Below are 23,653 nucleotides of genomic sequence, written 5' to 3' on the forward strand. Positions count from 1 at the left end.
GGGGGGGATGGGGGCCAGTGTGTGTGGGGGGGGGATGGGGGCCAGTGTGTGTGTGGGGGGGGGGGATGGGGGCCAGTGTGTGTGGGGGGGGGGTGGTGGGTGTGTGTGTGTGTGGGGGGGGGGGATGGGGGCCAGTGTGTGTGTGGGGGGGGGGGGGGTGGGGGCCAGTGTGTGTGTGGGGGGGGGGGATGGGGGCCAGTGTGTGTGTGGGGGGGGGGGTGGGGGGCCAGTGTGTGTGGGGGGGGGGGGGGGGGGCAGTGTGTGTGTGTGTGGTGGGGGGGATGGGGGCCAGTGTGTGGTGGGGGGGGGGGGGGGGGCCAGTGTGTGTGGGGGGGGGGATGGGGGCCAGTGTGGGGGGAGTGGTGGGGGGGGGGGGGGGGGGGGGGGGGGGGGGGGGGATGGGGGCCAGTGGGTGTGGGGGGGTGGGGGCAGTGTGTGTGCTCACCTCTGTCTTAAATGGCCTGCCATTTATTCTAAGACTGTGGCCCCTGGTTCTGGACTCGCCCAACTTTGGGAACATTTTTCCTGCATCTGGCTTGTCCAGTCCTTTTATAATTTTATTATGTCTGCTGTATGATCCTGCTGTGACTAGCACAATTAATACACGGCCGACATCTTGTAAGAAGTGTTTATTCCAACAACCAACAAAAACTACTAGAAGGTCACTTGTCATCAGTCACGAGGCACAGGCACACCTCCAGCTTGTACTCCTGGCCTCAAGAGGACACTGGCATCTACATATGGAAAACGAGTACAAATGTTTCAAAATGGCACTAGAATTTGCATCACATCTCCACCTTCAACTTTGGGGTCACACATTCATGTACTACAATCTATTTCCAAAGCACCACAGTGCTCTTTATACTACAAACTAAAAAATAATTGCCTAACTATTTGACATAACAAGTCGAGTTGGGGGTATTGACAATCGCCCACTTCTCGTGCTAGTGGTATTTCCGACTCATTCTGTGTTGCATTTCTGTTTGTGTGTGTGTGTGTGTAGCTTGGCACGCACGCTTCAAGCAGGTTCCCCCACCACATTACCTTGTGATGCGGGCTGTGATTGCTCTCTTGAGTCTGTGAGGCTTGCTCCGTCTGGGAGAGGGGCTCCTACGTCTGGCTGACTCTCCGTCTCATCTGGGAGAGGGGCTCCTCCGTCTGGGAGAGTTTTCATGCTCCTTTGCTGCATGTTGCCAGGGCATGGTTCAGCTGCTTTGTGCGTAGGTCGTATGTCCTTTCTGTTTCTGTGGTGCTCAGTACTGCTCAGTGTCAAAATGTAGCTCCGAGGGGTCAGGTTTTCTCGTGCCATCTGGCCACGTTGCCACTCGGTTGGTTTGGCACGAAACTCGTTGTTGTCGCGACAGCGGCTCTGCGCTTGCCTCCTCATTGAAGTATGCTGCCTGTTTTTCTGCTCTCTCCGCAGTATGCTGCCTGTAACACTGCTCTCTCCGCAGCGTTCCTGGCCACAGCGTGGACGTGTGGGTTGTGGGAGTGAGATGGGGTTGTCTCAATAACACTGTTCTCTTCTCTCCACAGAGCTCCTGGCCACAGCATGGACGATGTGGGTGTGAGGTGAGGGTCGGTGTTAGTGTGCGGTCAGTGCAGTAACACTTCTCTCCTATCTCTGCAGCGCTCCTGGCCAGAGCATAGACAACGTGGACGTGTGTGTGGGGGTGAGATGGGGTTGTCTTAGTTACACTTCTCTCCTCTCCCCGCAGAGCTTCTGGCCACAGCATGGACAACGTGGACATGTTCCAGCCTCGGGACAAGAAGCGTAGATTGCAGGATGACAACACTGAGGTGAGTGGCTGATGCTGGCCAAACCGCTTGATGTTCACCTCCACACACCGCTTGTACAAAGACCATTTGCTGCTGGGTAACAGGTGAGGCTGCGGTCGAACGGAGGCGTGTTGAAGAGCAGCCTGAATTGATGTGGCTGCCACTCAGAGCTGGGATACCTGATCAAGACAGTCCCCTGCACCCAATCTCTGTCTCTGTCGCATCTGTCCCCAACATGATGCTGGCCTCTGGCATCCAACATGTGGCTTCCCCCGCTGTCATTAGTGGATCCCTCGCTTGTGTCTCCTCTGTGGGTATCGCAAGGCTCAGCGCTGGGACCCCAGTTATTTACAATATAAACCATTTGCACGGGTTGGGTGAGTGCGCAGATGCATGGCTGATGCAGTAAAATGTGGATAAATATGAGGTTGTCCACTTTGTTGGCAAGAACATGAAGGGAGATTATTATCTAAATGGAGTCCAGTTGGGAAAAGTACAATGAGATCTGGGGGTCCTTGTTCATCAGTCACTGAAAGTAAGCATGCAGGTACTGCAGGCAGTGAAGAAAGCCAATGAGTTGGCCTTCATAACAAGAAGAGTATAGGAGCAAAAAGGTTCTTCTGCAGTTGTGCAGGCCCCTAGTGAGACCTCACCTGGAGTATTGTGTGCAATTTTTGTCTCCAAATTTGAGGAAGGACATTCTTGCTATTCAGATAGGTTCACGAGGTTAATTCCTGGGATGGCGGGACAGTCATATGCTGAAAGAATGGGTCGACTGGGCTTGTATTCACTGGAATTTAGAAGGATGAGAGGATCTTATGGAAACATATAAAATTCATGGATTGGAAGGCTAGAAAGATGTTCCCGATGTTGGGCAGAGGGGTGGGTTGCCCTGTTGGTGAGGAATGAAATTCAGTCCCTTACAAGGGGTGACATTGAAACAGGAGATGTAGAGTCAGTATGGATTGAGCTAAGGAATTGTATGGGTAAAAAGACCCTAATGGGACTAATCTACAGGCCCCCTGGACATAGGGCGCAAGTTGAATCGGGAGTTAAACTTGGCATGTAGCAAAAGTAATGCTGTGGTTTTTATGGGAGATTTCAACATGCAGGAAGACTGGGAAAATCAGGTTGGTACTGGACTCCAAGAAAGGGACTTTGTAGAGTGCCTTTGTGATGGTTTCTTTGAACAGCTTGTATTGGAGCCTACCAGGGAAAAGGCAATTCTGGATTTGGTGTTATGTAATGATCCGGATTTGATAAAGGACCTCGAGGTTAATGCGCCATTAGGAGGCAGTGACCATAACATGGTCAGGTTTAATTTACAATTGGCGAGGGAGAAGAGTAGATCGGAGGTGTCAGTGTTGCAGTTGAATAAAGGGGACTACAGGGCCATGAGGGAGGAGCTGACCAAAGTTGACTGGAAAGATAACTAGGAATAATACAGAAGGTGCAGGATCAGTTCATTCCTAGGAGGAAGAAAGATTCCAAGGGGATGGAGTTTAATGCGGATAAATGTGAGGTTATCCACTTTGGTAGCAAAAACAGGAAGGCAGATTACTATCTAAATGGCGTCGTTGGGAAAAGGGGAAGTACAACGGGATCTGGGGGTCCTTGTACATTAGTCTATGAAAGTAAGCATGCAGGTACAGCAGGCAGTGAAGAAAGCGAATGGCATGTTGGCCTTTATAACAAGAGGAATCGAATATAGGAGCAAAGAGGCCCTTCTGCAGTTGTATAGAGCCCGGGTGAGACCACACCTGGAGTATTGTGTGCAGTTTTGGTCCCCTAATTTGAGGAAGGACATTCTTGCTATTGAGGGAGTGCAGCGTAGGTTTACACGGTTAATTCCCGGGGTGGCGGGACTGTCATATGCTGAGAGAATGGAGCAGCTGGACTTGTACACTCTGGAGTTTAGAAGGATGAGAGGGATTCTCATTGAAACATATAAGGTTGTTAAGGGCTTGTACACGCTAGAGGCAGGAAACGTGTTCCCGATGTTGGGGGAGTCCAGAACCAGGGTCCACATTTTAAGAATAAGGAGTAAGCCATTTAGAACGTAGACGAGGAAACGCTTTTTCTCACAGAGAGTGGTGAGTCTGTGGAATTCTCTGCCTCGGAGGATGGGGTGAAGGCAGCAACGGGGTACTGATTGGGGATGATCAGCCATGATCACATTGAATGGCGGTGCTGGCTCGAAGGACTCCTGCACCTGTTGTCTATTGCCTATAGTACAAATGTGATTTTGTTCTTTACTTGATGATTTCCAGCAGCTCTGGGAAAGGGTGATTGTCATTGAAGTTCATTCCATACCTTGGTGCTTCATGGCAGGTCAAGCTGGATAGTTTTACATAGTGTCTGCATGCATAATGTCGCTGAAACTTGTGTCCACTTTTGCATCAATTATTATTTCTTTCCTTTGGTGCCACAGAATATCAACGTGGCTGCAGTGAATAATAAGAGCATGTCCCTGCAGCGCTCACGGCTTCCACAGCTGTCTCTGAGGCGAATACAGATGCCAGCTGCAGTGGCCAGCACTGACGTGAGTCCCTCATTACCCGTCAGTTTAGTGATGGCAGTAAACTTCATGTGGAGAGGTCGGAATGTTAAATGTGTGAGGAGTAAACGATGATCAGGAAAGGGGAGGGTGTGTGGAGGGGGGGGAAGAGAACTGGAGTGGCCATTCACTGGGTGTTGTCCAATGTTGATGATGCTGTGTGTTTTCATGTGCTTCTTCTCTCTGTCCTTCAGCCGGCTGGGGCAGTGAAGAAGGCGGGCTGCAGCACCATCCCGCCGAGCTCCTCCAGGGGCCGGATGGCACAGAGCACACCTGGCAAGGCAAAGAAGAGTAAGTATGGAGCTGTCTGTTCATGCAGGGGTCATAGAAACATAGAAAATAGGTGCAGGAGTAGGCCATTCGGTCCTTCGAGCCTGCACTGCCATTCAATATGATCATGGCTGATCATCCAACTCTGTATCCTGTACCTGCCTTCTCTCCATACCCCCTGATCCCTTTAGCCACAAGTCCCACATCTAACTCCCTCTTAAATATAGCCAACAAACTGGCCTCAACTACCTTCTGTGGCAGAGAGTTCCAGAGATTTGCCACTGTGTGAAAAATGTTTTTCTCATCTCGGTCCTAAAGGATTTCCCCTTTATCCTGAAACTGTGACCCCTTGTCCTGGACTTCCCCAACATCGGGAACAATCTTCCTGCATCTAGCCTGTCCAACCCCTTAAGAATTTTGTACGTTTCTATAAAATCCCCCATCAATCTTCTAAATTCTAGCGAGTACAAGCCGCATCTATCCAGTCTTTCTTCATATGACAGTCCTGACATCCCAGGAATTAGTCTGGTGAACCTTCTCTGCACTCCCTCTATGGCAAGAATGTCTTTTCTCCGATTTGGAGACCAAAACTGTACGCAAAACTCCAGGTGTGGTCTCACTAAGACCCTGTATATCTGCAGTGGAACCTCCCTGCTCCTATACTCAAATCCTTTCGCTATGAATGCTAACATACCATTCGCTTTCTTCACTGCCTGCTGCACCTATGCCTACTTTCAATGACTGGTGTACCATGGCACCCAGGTCTCGTTGCATCTCCCCTTTTCCTAATCGGCCACCATTTAGACAATGGTGGCCCATAAATGGGTCATTTATCTATCGCTCTTGTGTTGACAAAACCTCCAGGAGATGCATGTTGCCAGTCTGTGAAGATGCTGTTGCAATATAACGTTCACATACAATATTTACTTTGACAGTGAGGCTGGCAAAGGGCAAGGTACAGACCCTGGGCTGCTTCCTGTGGCACAGTGGGCTGGTCCGTGGCTACACCTTACTCTAACGCATCACCCATCACTGGCAACGTGCAGTACTAGCTGTGATGCAGGACTCCAAAGCTGTTGCACTAGTTCAGTGACCACACCAACTCAGCAGCTTAGCTTTCAACCATAAAATCTTCCACCCATCCTTGCCCTCTGCTTCTCCCTAAATGGTGATCACCCTCCTGTCTTCTGAGAATCCTCTATCAAGTTCTCATCCAACAGCAAGCCCCTTCAACGCTTCTCCCTTGAGGCAGCCTATCTCTTAGTTTCCACCAGCCCATTGTGGCTAAATGATGGATCTCGCTTAGCCTTCCTTTTTGTTTCACCTTCCATCACAGTGAGGATTGTGGAGGAGTCACTGTGGTGGATGTTCATGTTAAAATGTGTTTTGTGTGTACTGTTGCTTTTTATTGGTATGACTGTATGGCAAATTCCTCGTATGTTGCAAATCATACTTGGCTAATAAGAGTGATTATTATGATGATAAGGAATGTGAAAACCTGGGCTGGTGCTGGGTGAGTTTGGAGATAGTGACCAGACTGATTCTGGTTCCAGATTGAATTGCATGTGTTGTTGGGCCTGATACCTGTGCCGCAGTCTTGCCCATTACTGGCCACATGTTATAGTTTGAAGTTGTGCTATAGTTCAGAGCAGTCACAATAGACAACAGTTGCGGGAGTAGGCCATTCGGCCCTTCGAACCAGCACCACCATTCAATGTGATCATGGCTGATCATCCCCAATTGATTTGATTTAATTTATTATTGTCTTCAATGAAGAGACAACAAAATTATTTTTCCCTTAGTCATACAAAAAAAATAAATTAAAAAAAACCACAGAACACAGAACACAGTAGTCCACAACACAAACATCCCCACAGAATCACCAAAGTTCCCCACTATGGGGAGGAACCAAAATCCAGTCAACCACCTCGCCGTTGTTCCCCAATGTTCACCCGTGGTCGGGGCCTCCCGAACACTCCGTAGCCACTACGGGAGGCCCGATGTTCAGGCCCTCTCGGCCACTTTCCACTGGAGTCCACGGCTCCCGACGTCCACAGGCCGCACTGGGCGGAGGTTCGCGCTGGCGACTCCCGGCAGAGGGTCCCAGGACACCGCGATGTTAAAGTCAGTGGCGCCCGTGTTGGGAGCTCCGCACCCACAGCTCCGCGATGTTGGAGCTGCGGCCCAGCACTCTGGAGCTCAAAGCGGCGATCCCAGGAAGGCCTCTCCCGCTCCGCGATGTTTCCAGCGCCTCGCCGTCGCTGCTGAAGCTCTGGTCTGGTCCCGGCAGGGAAGGCTGTGCCAATCCACTTGGTAGGCCACGAGGTGTGGTGGTGGCTGGGGGGGGGGGGGGGTGAGGACGCAACTCGGATAATAGCTGCATCCTCGCCAGGAAGAGACCGAAGGATGGTTTCCCCCTTGCCCTACCGTCTCTCCCCCACCCCCGCACATAAAATACTGGGAAAAAAAACACACTCTAAACATAACCAAATAAAAAAAGACAGCCAAGACCGTGGTCTGAGGCAGCTAACAACGGCTGCCTTCTCCCCATATCCCCTGACTCCTCTGTCACGTTGTCCTGTACATGAAGCTCTGGCCTGATCACGTACACTGGGCCTGCTCTGCTGTGCTTCTAGTTATACACCATGTGGACGAGCGGTTCAGAATTGCTTTCGAAACCACTGATTACTTTCCACAGCTCGTGTGGCAGCGGTAGCTAAAGATGCAGCTCCCAGCACTGCTGCACAGGGTGGTGAGTATGTCTGCTGTCTTTCACTTTAGATTACTGGGGATAGATGGAAATGCTTTTAGATGGGAGTGCCACGTGAGGTCTACATGGTGGTATCTTCACTGGGCCAAGTGGAGCAGGACTGGGAGAATGCTTTGTTGCTGCAGAGATTGAGGTTGATCTTGTGCTCTCTGAGTTTCTGCTGAAGGTAAACATTAGCATGCAGGCAAAAATGGGTAAGCAATTTGAGGTTTTGCATGTGGGGGCAATTGGTGATCTGCTTGGGATGGAGATAGAATGAGACATTAGTGCAAGTGTTATTGCAGAGCATGGTTCACAGTTATCCATTGCTGGCAGTTGTATGAAGATCTTTTATAAAAGTTTCACCAGTCAAATACACTGCGATGATTGTGTGTTTGGTGATGGGCGTGAGGTGTGCGTCAACAGTTCCACAATCAGTGAAGTATGCTCCTTCCGCAGCTGTGGCCAAGAGGCGACCGGCCTGGGATGTGAAAGGGAAGCTGGAAGACACGAAGAAACTCCTGTCGGAATGCGCGGGCAAGCTGCAGGTCGCGGAGCTGCAGAGGAAACGGCTTCAAGAGAGTGTAGACGTGCTGACCATAGGCATGTCGCATGCCACATCCCGAGTCAAAGAACTGGAAGACAAACTGCGGTTAGTATACTGCTGATCATCTACAATCAGTACCCCGTTCCCGTCTTCTCCCCATATCTCCTGACTACGCTATCTTTAATAATAATAATACATTTTATTTATGGGCGCCTTTCAAGAGTCTCAAGGACACCTTACAAAAATTTAGCAGGTAGAATAAAAACATGTAAGGGGAATGAAATAAATTCAAAACACAATATGAGGCAATTAATGCACAGATGAAAAGGGAGGGGGACGTGGGGCTAAGGTTAGGCAGAGGTGAAGAGATGGGTCTTGAGGCGGGACTGGAAGATGGTGAGGGACACGGAATTGCGGATCAGTTGGGGGAGGGAGTTCCAGAGCCTGGGAGCTGCCCTGGAGAAGGCTCTGTCCCCAAAACTGCGGAGGTTGGACTTGTGGATGGAGAGGAGACCGGCTGATGTGGATCTGAGGGACCGCGAGGGTTGGTATCTTTAAAAGCTCTATCTGATCCTCTCTTGAAAACATCCAGAGAATTGGCCTCCACTGCCCTCTGAGACGGAGAATTCCACAGATTCACAACTGTGTGAACATTTTTTTCCTCATCTCGGTTCTGAATGGCTTACCCCTTATTCTTAAACTATGTTTCTATGTGACCCCTGGTTCTGGACTCCCCCAACATTGGGAACATGTTTCCCGCCTCTTGCGTGGCCAATCCCTTAATAATCTTATGTTTCAATACGATTCCCTCTCATCCTTTTCCATTCCAGAGTGTACAAGCCCAGCCGCTCCATTCTAACAACATATGACAGTCCCACCATCCTGAGAATTAACCTGGTGAACCTACAGTCCCACCTCCCTCAATAGCAAGAATGTCCTTCCTCCAGTTTGGAGACCAAAACTGCACACAATACTCCAGGTGTGGTCTAACTAGGGCCCTGTACAATTGAAGAAGGACCCTTTGCTCCTATACTCATCTCCCCTTGTTATGAAGGCCAACAATATTTGCATGCTTACTTTCATTAACTGATGAACGAGGACACCCAGATCTCGTTGTACTTCCCCATTTCCCAACTAGACACCATTCTGATAATAATCTGCCTTCCTGTTCTTGCCACCAAAGTGGATAACCTCACATTTATCCACATTAAACTGCGTCTGCCATGCATCTGCCCACTCACCCAACCTGTCCAAATCACCCTGCATCCTCATAACATCCTCCTCACAGTTCACACTGCCACCCAGCTTTGTGTCATCTGCAAATTTGCTAATGTTACATAAGGATAATGGCATTGTTGAGATGGGTGCATGGATATGCGGGGAGTGGAGGGATATGGATTGTGTGCAGGCAGAGGAGATTAGTTTAACTTGGCATCATGTTGGGGGGTGAACATTGTGGGCCGAAGGGCCTGTTGCTATGCTGTACTTTTCTATGTTCATTTAGACCGACATCTGCAACTCTAGACAGGCAGGGAATGGAGGGGTATAGATTGTATGCAGGTACATGAGATTAGTTGCTATCAGGGTCAGTACACACGGCCCCACTAACCACTGTTGGGCCGCTTCCATCTACGAGTTCTGCCGTTGGTGAGCATGTTTGTCTGTGTCCTGAGCTCCCATCTTGTTGCAGCACTCATCTTGGGGAAGCTAAGCCTTTACACATCCTAATCACCAGGGGATGAAGATAATTTTGGAATCACTTCCTTCCATGCATTCAATTAATACCACTTTATTACCACGGGTACAGTGAAAGTCTTTGTGTTTAATTGTCCCCCATTGGTGCAGAGTTTTGCTCTGCTCCTTACCTGATCATTGCCCGCTTCTGTTTAGGACAGCGGAGTCTCAGCTGCAGAGCAGGGAATCGGAGCTGGGTCAGCTTCGACATGACATCACTGCCCTGCAGAAGGTGTTGCCGCTCCGGGAAGCTCAAATCAGCAGCTTAACTACTGAAGTGAAAGAACTCTCCGCCGCTATGGAAGACAACAAGGTAAAGCCGCATTTCTGAATGTTATTATTATAGCCCAGTGACAGTCCGATTTGGGGAAGCTGATACGTGTCCCGCAGAATCACTTGGCTGGGCACTATCTGGTCTGGGCTCGCATATCCTACACCAGACCTGAGGCATGGTAGAGGTGGGTGTGACGTGTGGGTGAGTGGAGAATGCAGAAAGCTTTGTGGACCAGTGAGAGAGGGTTGAAATGTCCAGGGAGAGGGGTGGGCTGTCCAGTGGCTATTTCAGAACACATCCAGAGCAAGTTCACGGGGATGGGTTCTTGGGTAAATTAGCTTTGGTAAAATAAATTGTCCCAAGTGTGCAGGGTAGTGTTGGTGTAAGGGGTAATTGCTGGTCAGCATAGACATGTTGGGCCGAAGGGCCTGTTTCCACACTCGAGTTCGAGTTCAAGTGAGTTTATTGTCATGTGTCCCTGTATAGGACAATTAAATTCTTGCTTTGCTTAAGCACACAGAAAATAGTAGGCATTTACTACAAAACAGATAAATGTGTCCATATACCATGATATAAATATACACACACGAATAAATAAACTGATAAAGTGCAAATAGCTGAAAGTGGTTATTAATAATCAGAGTTTTGTCCGAGCCAGGTTTAATAGCCTGATAGCTGTGGGGAAATAGCTATTCCTGAACCTGGTTGCTGCAGTCTTCAGGCTCCTCTACCTTCTACCTGAAGGTCGCAGGGAGATGAGTGTGTGGCCAGGGTGGTGTGGGTCTTTGATGATACTGCCAGCCTTTTTGAGGCAGCGAAAATCTCTAGTTTACACCACGCCACTATTGCGAGATGCCCACGTGAGGTGTACGATGTGTCTCCTAGCGTGTGATGTATTCTGCTGACTGGCAATGCTTGCTTCCTCCAGAGTACACTGGTGTACACACAGCAGCAACTGGACCAGAAGACTGCCTTTGCGGATGAAAAAGAAAAGCTTGCCGACAGTCTGGAGGAGCAGCTTCAGCATATGGAGCAGGCACTGACAAACACTGAGCAGGAAAGACGCAGATTGCACAACGACGTGCAGGAGCTGAAGGTACCGTCGTGTTTAATCCTCCTGTATCGACAGTAATATTACCCAGTAACACATGGAGAGAAAATATAATAACACACACACACACACACACACACACACACACACACACACACACACACACACACACACACACACACACACACACACACACACACACACTGTGCAGGAGCTGAAGGTACGGTCGTGTTTAATCCTCATGTATTGACCCTGTAACATAACAGAGAAAATATCACGCACACACGCGCTCCCCCGTCGGCCCACATATAATAAAAACACGCAAGCACACGCTGAAGGTGACGTCGGCTCACCACTGTCGTATTTAATCCTCGTACTGACCCTGGAACATTACCAGTAACAATACACAGAGAGAAAATATAATAAACACATTCGATTAATTTACAGCCCCAATACTCGTGCAAACAAAGCCTAAAGGCCTTTTGTATTGTATTGTATTCAATTTATTGTCATTGTCTCAATTTGAGACAACGAAATGAATTTTCCTTACAGGCAGTATCATTAAAAAAAAATCACAAAGAAATTATAAAAATAAATAAATAATAAATAAATAATAAAACATATTAAAAATAAAATTAAAATTGAATTAAAATTTTAAAAAAAGCACAAATACAGAAGTCCACGACACAACATAACATAAATGGCACCCAGGTGAGGACGGCACCATAGTCCAGCCAGCCTCCCCTCCGTGTTCATCCGTGGACGGGGCCTTCCAAGCACCCGCAGTCGCCGCCCCGGGTGGCCCGATGTTCAGGCCCTCACGCCGGGCTGGTGGAACGCCGACGCCGAACCCCGACGGTGAGCAGCCTCCTCCTCAGCGGCCCGGACCTCCTGATCAGCCGCCTCCCGCTGCCGGAGTCTGCAGCTCCCGAGTCCGCAGGTCGAGCCGGGCAGAGTCACAGGACCCCGCGTTGATTAGTCAGCGCCGCCCGCGTTGGGAGCTCTGCAAACCGCAGCTCCGTGGTGTTGGTGCAGCAGGTCCAGCACTTCGGGCTCCAAACGGCGACCCCCGGTAAGGCATCACCAGCCCCGCGATGTTCCAGTGCTGTCCCGCCGCTGCTGGAGCTCCGGTCGATCCCGGCAGGAAAGGCCGCGCCAATCTACAGGCAGGTCAGTGTGGGGGGGGGGGGGGGGGGGGGAAAGGCAATTCGCGCCTAGGAACGTACTTCCCAGTTCTCCCACGGGGGGCTGCTGTGGGGGGGGGGGGGGGGGGGGGGGGGGGAGGACCGACTCGAATAATAGTCGCGTCCTCACCAGGAAGGGCGGCTGAAGGACGTCCGGTATCCCCCGCACCGTGCCCTCTTCCCCCACATAAAAACACCAAAAAAACCTTGATGAAGTCAAAGACAGTTCATCGGTTAATTTAGTGTTGAAGGGCCGGATAGTTATTGGGAAGAAGCTATTCTGCATTGTGAATCTTCTCAACCTTCTTGTGGCATTGCTAAAGTTTCTGTATGATTGCACCAGTGTGCGGGGTTCAGGCCAGGTGGTCGGAGATGTACGTGCCCAGGCAGCGATGAAATTGTTCACTCTCTCCACCACCAACCTGTCCATGGATACTCGGTTTTCCCTGTCAACAATCTCCTTGCTCTTGCTCGGGATTGTTCTGCCAACATTCAACCCGTTTTCAATCTTCCTCCTATTGTCTTCATTGATAGTTTAGTTTGTTATTGTTATGATCACGTGTACTGATGTCCAGTGAAAATCTTTGTCATTCAGTCCACAAAAAGACTACGAGATTACAATTGAGCCGTCTACAACAGATACAGGATAAAGGGAATTGCGTTCAGTTCAAGACGAAGTTCAATTCACCTTCCTTCCCCTCCCACTTCCCAGTTCTCCCACAAGTCCTACTGTCCCTGCCTACTTCCTTTCTCTTCTTTCCCCCCCCCCCCACCCCGACATCAGTCTGAAGAAGGGTCTCGACCCGAAACGTCGCTAATTCCTTCTCTCCATTTATGCTGCCTCATCCGCTGAGTTTCTCCAGCATTTTTGTCTACTTTTGATTTTTCCAGCATCTGTAGTTCTTTCTTAAACAACGTCCAATTCAAGATAGTTCAAAGATCTCCAACGAGGTAGATGGGAGGTCAGGTCAGGGTGGAAACTGTCCCTGAATCTGGAGCCGACTCATTGGTCATGGGAGAGAGTTGTGAGAGGCTCTATATGTGGGCACCAGAGCTCCCGGCACAGCAGCCAGTAATGGATTCCATCGTCCTGCAGCCAGACATCTCTCAACTGGCCATTCACTTGCCCCTGGCGTTTGCTCGGTGATATGTCTCTGCCTGCCTCTTGGCCCTGGCGTTTGCCCAGTGCTGTGTACAGCCAGTGACGTTCTCCTTGGCTCTTGGCCCCGGTGTTTGCTCTGTGCTCTGTGCTGTCTGCAGCCAGTGACGTTCTACCTGCCTTGCCTCTTGCAGGGGAATATCCGTGTTATCTGCCGTGTTCGCCCGTTTCTGGACGGGGAGAGGCACAATGATATGATGCACATTCAGTTCCTGCCCAGTGATGAGAAGGTGATCACCCTAACAAAGGAGCAGGAGGTAAGTCATGCATTTCACACATCAGTCTGCTCATAGAGTGATAACAGGCCCTTCAGCCCAGCCTACCCCCACTGACCAAGTTGTTCCTTGCCTCAACTACCCTCTCCTGTAGCTCATTCCATACACGTGTGGGGAAAATGTTACCGCTTGGGTTCCTGTTCAACCTTTCCCCTCACTTCAAACCCATGTCCTCAGCTTCTTAATTCCCTTACTCTGGAATTTAGAAGCTTGAGAGGAGATCTCATTGAAACATATAAGGTTGTTAAGGGGCTGAATATGCTGAATAGTGGAGTCAAGCGATATGGGGAGAAGGCAGGAACGGGATACTGATACTGTGGATGATGAGCCATGATCACATTGAATGGCGGTGCTGGCTCGAAGGGCCATATGGCCTACTCCTGCACCTATTGTCTAACTGGGTAAAAGAATACCTGATCTATTCTCCTAATGATCTTGTACACCTCTATAAGATCACCCCTCATCCTCCTACATTCTCTAGCCTGTCCAACCTCCCCCTATATCCCACTCCCTCAAGTACATACATCCTCAAATCCTCTACACCCTTTCCAGCTTAACAACATCTTTCCTAATGGCAGACTGACCAAAACTGAACAAATGACTTTCCTAACCGTGGCCTCACCAGCATCTTGTTCAGTAATGTGCAGGGGTGCCACAAAGACTCAGGCTAGGCTTTTGTTGAAAGGCCACAGAGACAGCAAAGGGTCGCCGCTGACTGGTGGCCTTGTGCCCAGGTGGTGGTGGTGGTCAGTGTTATAGTGGGACAGGGCTCGTCCTAACTGGTGGTGTGCAGAGTTATAGTGGGACAGGGCTCTCCCACACTCTCTGCGGTGCTCCTGACTCCATTAACTGGTGGTGTCAAGTGGATTTCAGGTGTCCCAGGGCTCTATCACACTAGCTGCATGCTCTTGATTCCATTGCCTGGGGGTGAGGTGGTGTCGAGGGGAGTTCTGGTGACACAGGGCTCTACAACACTGGCTTTGTGGTCTCCTGTAGTGGTCAGGCTGATGGAGGAGTCATTCTCAGTTGCTCCCACACTGTCTGCATGGTCTCAATAGACAATAAATGCAGCAGTAGACCATTCGGCCCTTTGAGCCAGCACCGCCATTCAATGGCGTCTCCTGTGGTGGTCAGGCTGAGGAAGGAGTCGGTCTCAGTTGTTCCCAACATGCGAACGTGGTGTACAAAGTGTAATGGGATTTGATCAAGACCTCGTGCTGAGCCTGCCCGAGCTGAGGTCGTCATTCAATGTTAAACTGCAAACTGAATTTTTTCTCAAATTATTTCTAAAGTCTCACACTGGGAACAACCGGAAAGAGGTGGTGAAACACAACTTTAGTTTTGACCACGTTTTACAGCCAGTGGCAAAGCAGGAAAAAGTGTTTGAAGACATCTCTCAACTGGTGCAGGTAAGTCTGGTGTACACATCACTGATTGACTCGCTCTGTGTGGATCCCCCTGCTACACCTGTTCAAGGCTTCTGTCTCGTATTGCTCGGTGTCTGCAGACACCCTTCCACTGTGTAAGAAGGAACTGCAGATTCTCTCTTTTCCCCCCCCCCCCCACTCGTAACAAGGGCAGAGTCCCCCTAGTCCTCACCTTTCACCCCACTAGCCGTCACGTACAACAAATAGACCTCCGTCATTTTCACCACCTCCACGTGACCCCACCACTCGTAACTCCCTGGTCAATTCTTCCCTCCCGCACTACCCCCTCCCGGGCAAGAGATGCTACACTTGTCGCTTTACCTCCGCCCTTGACTCCATTCAAGCAGTTGTTCCAGGTGCGACAGAGGTTAACCTGCATCTCCTCCAACCGCATCTATTGCATCCGCTGCTCCAGATGTCAGCTGATCTACATCGGTGAGACCAAGTGTAGACTTGGCGATCGTTTCGCTGAACACCTCCGCTCGGTCCGCATTAACCAACCTGATCTCCCGGTGGCTTAGCACTTCAACTCCCCCTCCGAAGCTGACCTCTCTGTCATGGGCCACCTCCATGGCCATGGGTGAGCACCACCGGAAATTGGAGGAGCAACACCTCGTATTCCGCTTGGGCAGTCTGCACCCGAATGGCATAAATAATGAATTCTCCAATTTCCGGTAGCCCTTGCTGCTGCCTCTCCTTCTCATCTCCCCCTCAGCCCTCTGGTTCCTCCTCTTCCTTTTTCCTTTCTTCGGTTCCCCCCCCCCCCCTACATCAGTCTGAAGAAGGGTTTTGGCCCAAAATGTTGCCTTTTTCCTTCACGCCATAGATGCTACTGTACCCGCTGAGTTTCTCCATCACTTTTGTCTACTGCAGAATGATGCTGGTTAAACCCAAGATAGACACAGAAAGCTGAATTAACTCAGCGGGAAGGGCTGCGTCTCTGGAGAGAAGAATGGGTGAAGTTTCAGCTTGAGACCCCTCTTCAGATGAAGAATGGTCTTCGGAAGAAGGGCTTCGATCTGAAACATCGCTGTTCCTTCTCCCGAGAGATGCTGAGTTACTGCAGCATTTAGTGTCGCCCACAGTGGATGGGCATGACAGTAACGTAGACACACCCTGGTCTATGAGCCCGTCCCATCATTGGTGAGGTGGGTGGGTAACGGATGCTGTCTTGTCCATGTGAGGTTATCCATTTTGGTGGCAAAAACGGGAAAGCAGATTATTATCTAAACGGTGGCCGATTGGGAAAGGGGGAGATGCAGCGAGACCTGGGTGTCATGGTACACCAGTCGTTGAAGGTAGGCATGCAGGTGCAGCAGGCAGTAAAGAAAGCGAATGGCATGTTGGCTTTCATAGCAAGATGATTTGAGTATAGGAGCAGGGAGGTTCTACTGCAGTTGTATAGGGTCTTGGTGAGACCACACCTGGAGTATTGCGTACAGTTTTGGTCTCCAAATCTGAGGAAGGACATTATTGCCATAGAGGGAGTGCAGAGAAGGTTCACCAGACTGATTCCTGGGATGTCAGGACTGTCTTATGAAGAAAGACTGGATAGACTTGGTTTATGCTCTCTAGAATTTAGGAGATTGAGAGGGGATCTTATAGAAACTTACAAAATTCTTAAGGGGTTGGACAGGCTAGATGCAGGAAGATTGTTCCCGATGTTGGGGAAGTCCAGGACAAGGGGTCACAGCTTAAGGATAAGGGGGAAATCCTTTAAAACCGAGACGAGGAGAACTTTTTTCACACAGAGAGTGGTGAATCTCTGGAACTCCCTGCCACAGAGGGTAGTTGAGGCCAGTTCATTGGCTATATTTAAGAAGGAGTTAGATGTGGCCCTTGTGGCTAAGGGGATCAGAGGGTATGGAGAGAAGGCAGGTACGGGATACTGAATTGGATGATCAGCCATGATCATATTAAATGGCGGTGCAGGCTCGAAGGGCCGAATGGCCTACTCCTGCACCTAATTTCTATGTTTCTATGTTTGTCACCACTGTGTTGGAATGGTTGACGTGGGCATCAAAGAGGTTTTGGGCATTATGAATGGACGGACTCTCCTGTCGTGATGCTTGCCTGCCTTTCTCTCCCAGTCTGCCCTGGATGGCTACAATGTTTGTATCTTTGCCTACGGCCAAACAGGCAGTGGCAAGACCTACACCATGGAGGGGCCGGACGAGCTGACGTGTGACACCAAGGGGATGATTCCACGCGCAGTCGATCAGATCTTCGTCACTGCGCGTAGACTCGAGACCATGGGATGGATGGTGAGTATCTACAGTGTGGCCAGCAGGCAGGCAGGAGTCTAGACACAAAACACTTCACAATTGGTGGGATCCTTCTAGCTCTCCACCAACCCATTGTTCCTGTGTAAACGGACATCTCCATCTATGTACCAACTCGTAACAAGGCAGAGTTCCCCCTAGTCCTCACCTTTCACCCCACTAGCCGTCACGTATAACAAATAGTCCTCCGTCATTTTGTGGCCCTGAGATTGGTATCTGGCTAAGTGCAAGCTCTCACTACTGTCAGGCCTGGAGTGGCCTGGTGCAGCTGTTACATGATGTCCCTGTCTGCCCCTCTGCCTTGGACACAGCCTTCCCACTGGTAGCTTGTTCCAGGCACCACCCCCTGGCTGCACACACAAGCTGCACTTCACACAGAGCCCTGTGGTAGCCCTGGGCTCTGGGCCCTGTGGCTGCCTCTGCCTCTGGGCCCTGTGGCAGCACTTTCTTTGGGCCCTGCAGCCCTGTTGCAGGCCCTTTTCTGGGCCCTATGGTAGACCCTGTGGCAGCCCTTTTCTGGACTCTGGGCCCCGTTGCAACCCCTTCTCTGGGCTCTGGCTGCTGCCCTGTGGGTGCTACACCAGCACTGTTTCTTGTTGTCTGGTTATGAGTTAAATGTTCCTGGGCTTGCCTGGTAGCTCTGCTGTTCCCCTCAGCTCGCTCTTTTTTGGTTTCAGTACAAGTTCACCGCCAGCTTTCTGGAGATTTACAATGAAACCATCCGTGACCTGTTGGTAACTAGATCGCAGAAGGCCGCTGTGTACGAGATCAAGCAACGCGGTAACCAGAGCCATCCGGAGCAGCTGTACGTCACCAACTTGAAGTACGTCACTGTCGACACAGTGGAGGAGGTGGGTACACGCCCCTAGTAACGTTACTGCCCACAGGTCCATGGGAACAGGCCCACTTTCCACTGTTCCTCATTTTCCATCCCCCTCACTAAATACAGTGCCATTTATAAAACAATACCATGCTTTATGCTGCACCCCCCACACACACACACTCACACAAACCGATCCATGTTCTCCACAGATGCTGCCTGACCCGCTGGGTTACTCCAGCACTCTGTGAAAGGTCACCTATCCATGTTCTCCTCGGATGCTACCTGTCCCACTGAGTTACTCCAGCACTGCGTCTTCTCTTTTGGTCATAGAAACATAGAAATTAGGTGCAGGAGTAGGCCATTCGGCCCTTCGAGCCTACACCGCCATTCAATATGATCATGGCTGATCATCCAACTCAGTATCCCGTACCTGCCTTCTCTCCATACCCACTGATCCGCTTAGCCACAAGGGCCACATCTAACTCCCTCTTAAATATAGCCAATGAACTGGCCTCAACTACCCTCTGTGGCAGAGAGTTCCAGAGATTCACCACTCTCTGTGTGAAAAAAGTTCTTCTCATCTCGGTTTTAAAGGATTTCCCCCTTATCCTTAAGCTGTGTCAGTAATGGTTTGAGCTGCTCGGTTTGACTGAGTGCTTGTGCTCTCCCCACAGGTCAACAAGTTGATTGCCACGGCCAAGTCAAACCGTTCGGTGGCAAAAACAGCAGTCAATCATAAATCATCAAGAAGCCACAGTGTCTTCCAGCTGCAAATAGATGGGAGTAACACTGCCAAAGGCCTGACGTGTAGATGTGAGTAATTGCACCATTGTGAGGGGCTGGCACCGACGTGAAGGGCACCCCAGCCCAGTGTGGCTGCCGTCCTGTCTGTGTTTGGCCGGGGTCCTGTGAGCTAACAGTCCCACCTGGCTGAGCCACTGTGGGTGACACAAAGCTGGGTGCAGTGTGAACTGTGAGGAAGATGCTATGAGAATGCAGGGTGACTTGGACAGGTTGGGGGAGTGGGCAGATGCATGGCAGATGAAGTTTAAGGCGGATAAATGTGAGGTTATCCACTTTGGTAGCAAAAACAGGAAGGCAGATTACTATCTAAATGGCGTCAAGTTGGGAAAAGGGGAAGTACAACGGGATCTGGGGGGGGGGGGTCCTTGTTCATCAGTCTATGAAAGTAAGCATGCAGGCACAGCAGGCAGTGAAAAACCGAATGGCATGTTGGCCTTTATAACAAGAGGAATCAAATATAGGAGCAAAGAGGTCCTTTTGCAGTTGTACAGAGCCCTAGTGAGACCACACCTGGAGTATTGTGTGCAATTTTGGTCCCCTAATTTGAGGAAGGACATTCTTGATATTGAGGGAGTGCAGCGTAGATTTACAAGGTTAATTCCCGGGATGACTGGACTGTCATATGCGGCTGGGCTTTTACACTCTGGAGTTTAGAAGGATGAGAGGGTATCTCATTGAAACGTATAAGATTGTTAAGGGTTTGGACACGGTAGAGGCAGGAAACGTGTTCCCGATGTTGGGAGAGTCCAGAACCACGGTCCACAGTTTAAGAATAAGGAGTAAGCCATTTAGAACGGAGAAAAGGAAACTCTTTTTCTCAGAGATTTGTGGAATTCTATGCCTCAGAGGATGGTGGAGGCTGGTTTTCTGGATGCTTTTAAACGAGAGCTAGATAGGGCTCTTAAAAATAGCGGTCAGGGGATATGGGGAGAAGGCAGGAACGGGGTACTGATTGGGGATGATCAGCCATGATCACATTGAATGGTGGTGCTGGCTCGAGGGGCCGAATGGCCTACTCCTGCACCTATTGTCTAACTGTCAAATCTAGCTGAGCCACTGTGGCTGGCGTGAGCTGACGGTCCCACCTGGCCGAGCTACTGTGGCTGCCGTGGGCTGACTGTCACAGGCAGAGATTGAGCCACTGTGGGTGCTGTGAGCTAACTGTCTCGAGCAGTCGCCCTGCTACACGAGGGTCCTGTGGAGCAATTTACTAATGCCCCCGTCATTGAATTTTTTTAGCAACCCTGTGCCTGGTGGACCTGGCGGGCAGCGAGCGCCTGGATAAATCTTGTTCGACCGGGGAACGTCTGAGGGAGGCTCAGGCAATCAACACCAGCCTGTCCTGGCTCGGACTCGTCATTCAGTCACTGTCCAACAAGGTGAGGTCCAGCACACCAGTGGGACGGGCCTGTGCTCACACCTTGTGCTACTGCTGGGCGGCTTGTGTGTGGCGTTTACCCGTGTGTGCAGGCTGTACCCTGTGCTGGGGTGTGGAGTTACACACTGCTGGACTGAACTGTGCCAGTGTGTGGGTGAGGTGTCTAACGGGACTCTGTGGACAGGGGACGGTTGTGTCAACAGATCTGCGTGTGGGAGCAGGGCTGGGCAGGCTGCTCCGTACCAGCTGCTCCATGCGGATTGCCGAGATGCTCACCGTGTTCCTGGCCTGGGGGGGGGGGGGGCTGTGAGAGGGAGGGACGCTGTGTGTCTGACCCTTCTCTCTCCCTTCTCTCTTCCAGGAAGCTCACATCCCTTACCGCAATAGTAAGCTGACCCTCCTATTACAGAACAGCTTGGGGGGAAATTCGAAGACGTGAGTAGTCCTCGCCTCCTCCGCTGTAACTTGTGCACTGGGACGCTGTCTCGTTTGTAACTGACATGTCTCTCCTAGTCCCACTGTCTCGTTTGTAACTGACACGTCTGGCCCGCAGGTTGATGTTTGTCAACGTGTCACCGCTGGAAGAAGACTTCCATGAATCCCTCAACACCTTGCGGTTTGCCAGTCAGGTAAGCAGAGTGTGACAATGTGTGGTTGCAGGGGCGGCAGTGAGCTGTACCAGGGCTGCAACATGGCTGTGTGTGGCCACTGGCTGCTGTGTGTGTGGCCGCTGGCTGCTGTGTGTGTGGCCGCTGGCTGCTGTGTGTGTGGCCGCTGGCGGCGATGTGACTCCTACTGTCTATCTCTGATCTCAGTGTTGGTGCAGCAAGGGTACAGGTGGGTTACTGACTTAACTACTCTCTGCCCTTGTCCAGGTGAACGAGTGCAACATTGGCACTGCACAAATGAATCGTAAACGTGTCCTGTGAGGGGGAGAGGAGCCGTCGTTCTGTGTCCAGCTGGGCTGCTGATAAAGTCTCGTTTTTATATGTGTTTGTATCTATTGCTTTAATCTGTTTTATTTTTTAATCTAATAAAGTATTATTATTTTTGCTACCCTCAGGCCAGTGGTTTTCCTGTTGTTGCTCCCTACTGTTCTTGCTCCCTCAGCTCGTGTGTGTGTGTGTGTATATGTGTGTCATAATCATAACTCATTGATTAATTAATTTGACACACTAAACAGCAAAATTAGACTGTATATAATCATTTATTTTCCCATTCTTTTGGTTTTGATTTCATAGGTGGGTATGTCATCAATGGCCTATTTATTTTAAAAATAACATTGCATTTTTATTTGTTTTTATCAGTACACGCGATGTACGAAAGAAAACGCTACAAACTCACAATAATAATCATGTTTTGGACCGGTCTCCATTTTGGAGAATATTGTTACTTCAGTACAGTTGTGTATTCAAAGTATTCTTCTCCGGAGTCTTGCTCAAAGTTGAACTCTTTCAAACGTATGCATGCACAGTAATCTGCAGTTCGCTCTTTGGCAATAACGAGATGACAACGTGCTGAAAGTTCCCAGTAATCATCAATCATAATGTCATAGTTTGACTGTACCAAGGGTGAGCAGCGGGGAAATGGGTGCTCGCGTTTGGGGTTAACAATTATTGCAACCATAGTCGCGGGCTTCTTTAAAAATGCACGTAAAATCTGATAAGATTGAGCATTAATGCACATGTTCCTGTGCAAGCAACTGAAACGGGCAAACTGTACAGGAAGGAACTGCAGGTGATGGTTTGAACCGAAGGTAGACACAAAATGCTGGAGTGACTCAGTGAGATGGGCGGCATCTCTGGAGAGAAGGAATGGGTCGAGACCCTTATTGAGATGTTGCCAGTTTTGAAAGTTCTGTTACAAGTTGAGCCCAGTGGATTCATAAAATGATTGCTACAGAAAATAACATCTCATCACCCCCCCCTCCTCACACTCAATGTCTGAGTCTGGACAGTTCCTATTCTCAGCCGCCTCGCTCACCCCTCCCTGGCAGTGGTCCGAGCACGGCACCGGCCACATCACACGGTCCCTCCTCTGTCACCATCACACCCCCAGGATCAGTGACGGGGCAGGTACCGGTACCTCTGACTGCGACAAGCTGCCTGATAAATGGTTAGTCTCCCGCACGTTCCCACCGCCCTCTGTAACCGGATTGGGGACAATGAAGTCGGAGGAAATCTCCGAGGCTGGCATTGAGCGGACCTGTCTGGAGTCCGACCAGAGGAAACATTTGGAAAAGACCCTGCCCTTCTCCGCACCCATGGTCCCCGCCCCATGGGTGCGGAGTCTCCCCTAATGGATTTCAGAGCCATAGTCCGTATCGGAGGTCCCATGCCTCCTGTTCCGGCCACTAGTGTGCTGTGGTACAGTGAGCTCCATTGCAGAAGCCTCTGCCTCTGCACTACCGTCTACCTGCTCACCCTCTCCAGCTTCCCGTTTGACCCTAGGGTCCTTAAGCTTCCCTGGGCTCGGTTTGGAGGTGAGCATGAGTTTATCTACTGCCAGGGGGGACCGCTTGGAGCTGTTTCTTTTTCTTAACTTTCCTCCCCTTCGGACGTTCCTATTCCTCATCTGCTCCACTAGGGGCGCTGCATCGATGGCAGCCTGTCTTTTCTGTCTTTTTTTAAATTTTAGTCAGTTTTAAAAGTGTGTTTTGGGGATTCTTTAGCTTTTCTATCTGTGGGGGGAGGGGAGTAGGGTAAGGGGAAACCGGTTCACAGTCACTTCCTGGCGAGGACGTGACTATTCTCCGAGTTCTGTCCTCGCGGCCTACCAACTGGATTGGAGCGGACTTTCCTGCCGGGGACCCGGACCAGAGCTTCAGCAGTGGCGGCGCAGCGCTGGATTCACCGCCTACCTGGATCGCCGTTTGAAGTTCCGGAGTGTTGGGCCGCTGCTCCAACATCGCGGAGCTGTTCGTATTCTGGAGTATGGTGTACAATTTTGGTCGCCTAATTATAGGAAGGATATCAACAAAATAGAGAGAGTACAGAGGAGATTTACTAGAATGTTGCCTGGGTTTCAGCAACTAAGTTACAGAGAAAGGTTGAACAAGTTAGGTCTTTATTCTTTGGAGCGCAGAAGGTGAAGGGGGGACTTGATAGAGGTCTTTAAAATGATGAGAGGGATAGACAGAGTTGACGTGGATAAGCTTTTCCCACTGAGAGTAGGGAAGGGGACATGACTTGAGAATTAAGGGACAGAAGTTTAGGGGTAACACGAGGGGGAACTTCTTTACTCTGAGAGTGGTAGCTGTGTGGAATGAGCTTTCAGTGGAAGTGGTGGAGGCAGGTTCAATTTTATCATTTAAAAATAAATTGGATAGGTATATGGATGGGAAAGGAATGGAGGTAGATG

General features: G+C 50.2%; 1 protein-coding gene across 1 annotated transcript; it reads left to right on the plus strand.

The window, feature by feature from the left end:
• Positions 1 to 1,536: 1,536 nt before the first annotated feature.
• Positions 1,537 to 21,355, plus strand: LOC129701766 (carboxy-terminal kinesin 2-like). Its single transcript, XM_055643180.1, has 17 exons — positions 1,537 to 1,572; positions 1,719 to 1,800; positions 4,211 to 4,321; positions 4,531 to 4,627; positions 7,305 to 7,358; positions 7,815 to 8,007; positions 9,793 to 9,949; positions 10,839 to 11,006; positions 13,439 to 13,561; positions 14,872 to 14,988; positions 17,097 to 17,270; positions 17,966 to 18,139; positions 18,786 to 18,924; positions 20,155 to 20,294; positions 20,655 to 20,728; positions 20,847 to 20,922; positions 21,169 to 21,355. The coding sequence occupies exons 1-17, from the start codon at positions 1,553 to 1,555 to the stop codon at positions 21,220 to 21,222; spliced, it is 1,953 nt and encodes a 650-aa protein (XP_055499155.1). The 5' UTR covers positions 1,537 to 1,552; the 3' UTR covers positions 21,223 to 21,355.
• Positions 21,356 to 23,653: the final 2,298 nt, after the last annotated feature.

Source organism: Leucoraja erinacea, chromosome 11, assembly GCF_028641065.1.
Source record: "Leucoraja erinacea ecotype New England chromosome 11, Leri_hhj_1, whole genome shotgun sequence".
Lineage (NCBI taxonomy): Eukaryota > Metazoa > Chordata > Chondrichthyes > Rajiformes > Rajidae > Leucoraja > Leucoraja erinaceus.

Coding starts and splice junctions, on each gene's coding strand:
- LOC129701766 (XM_055643180.1), top strand. CDS start 1,553: ATGGACGATGTGGGTGTGAG. Junction 9,950..10,838: donor CCGCTATGGAAGACAACAAG/GTAAAGCCGCAT, acceptor TGCTTCCTCCAG/AGTACACTGGTGTACACACA. Junction 18,925..20,154: donor CAAAGGCCTGACGTGTAGAT/GTGAGTAATTGC, acceptor GAATTTTTTTAG/CAACCCTGTGCCTGGTGGAC.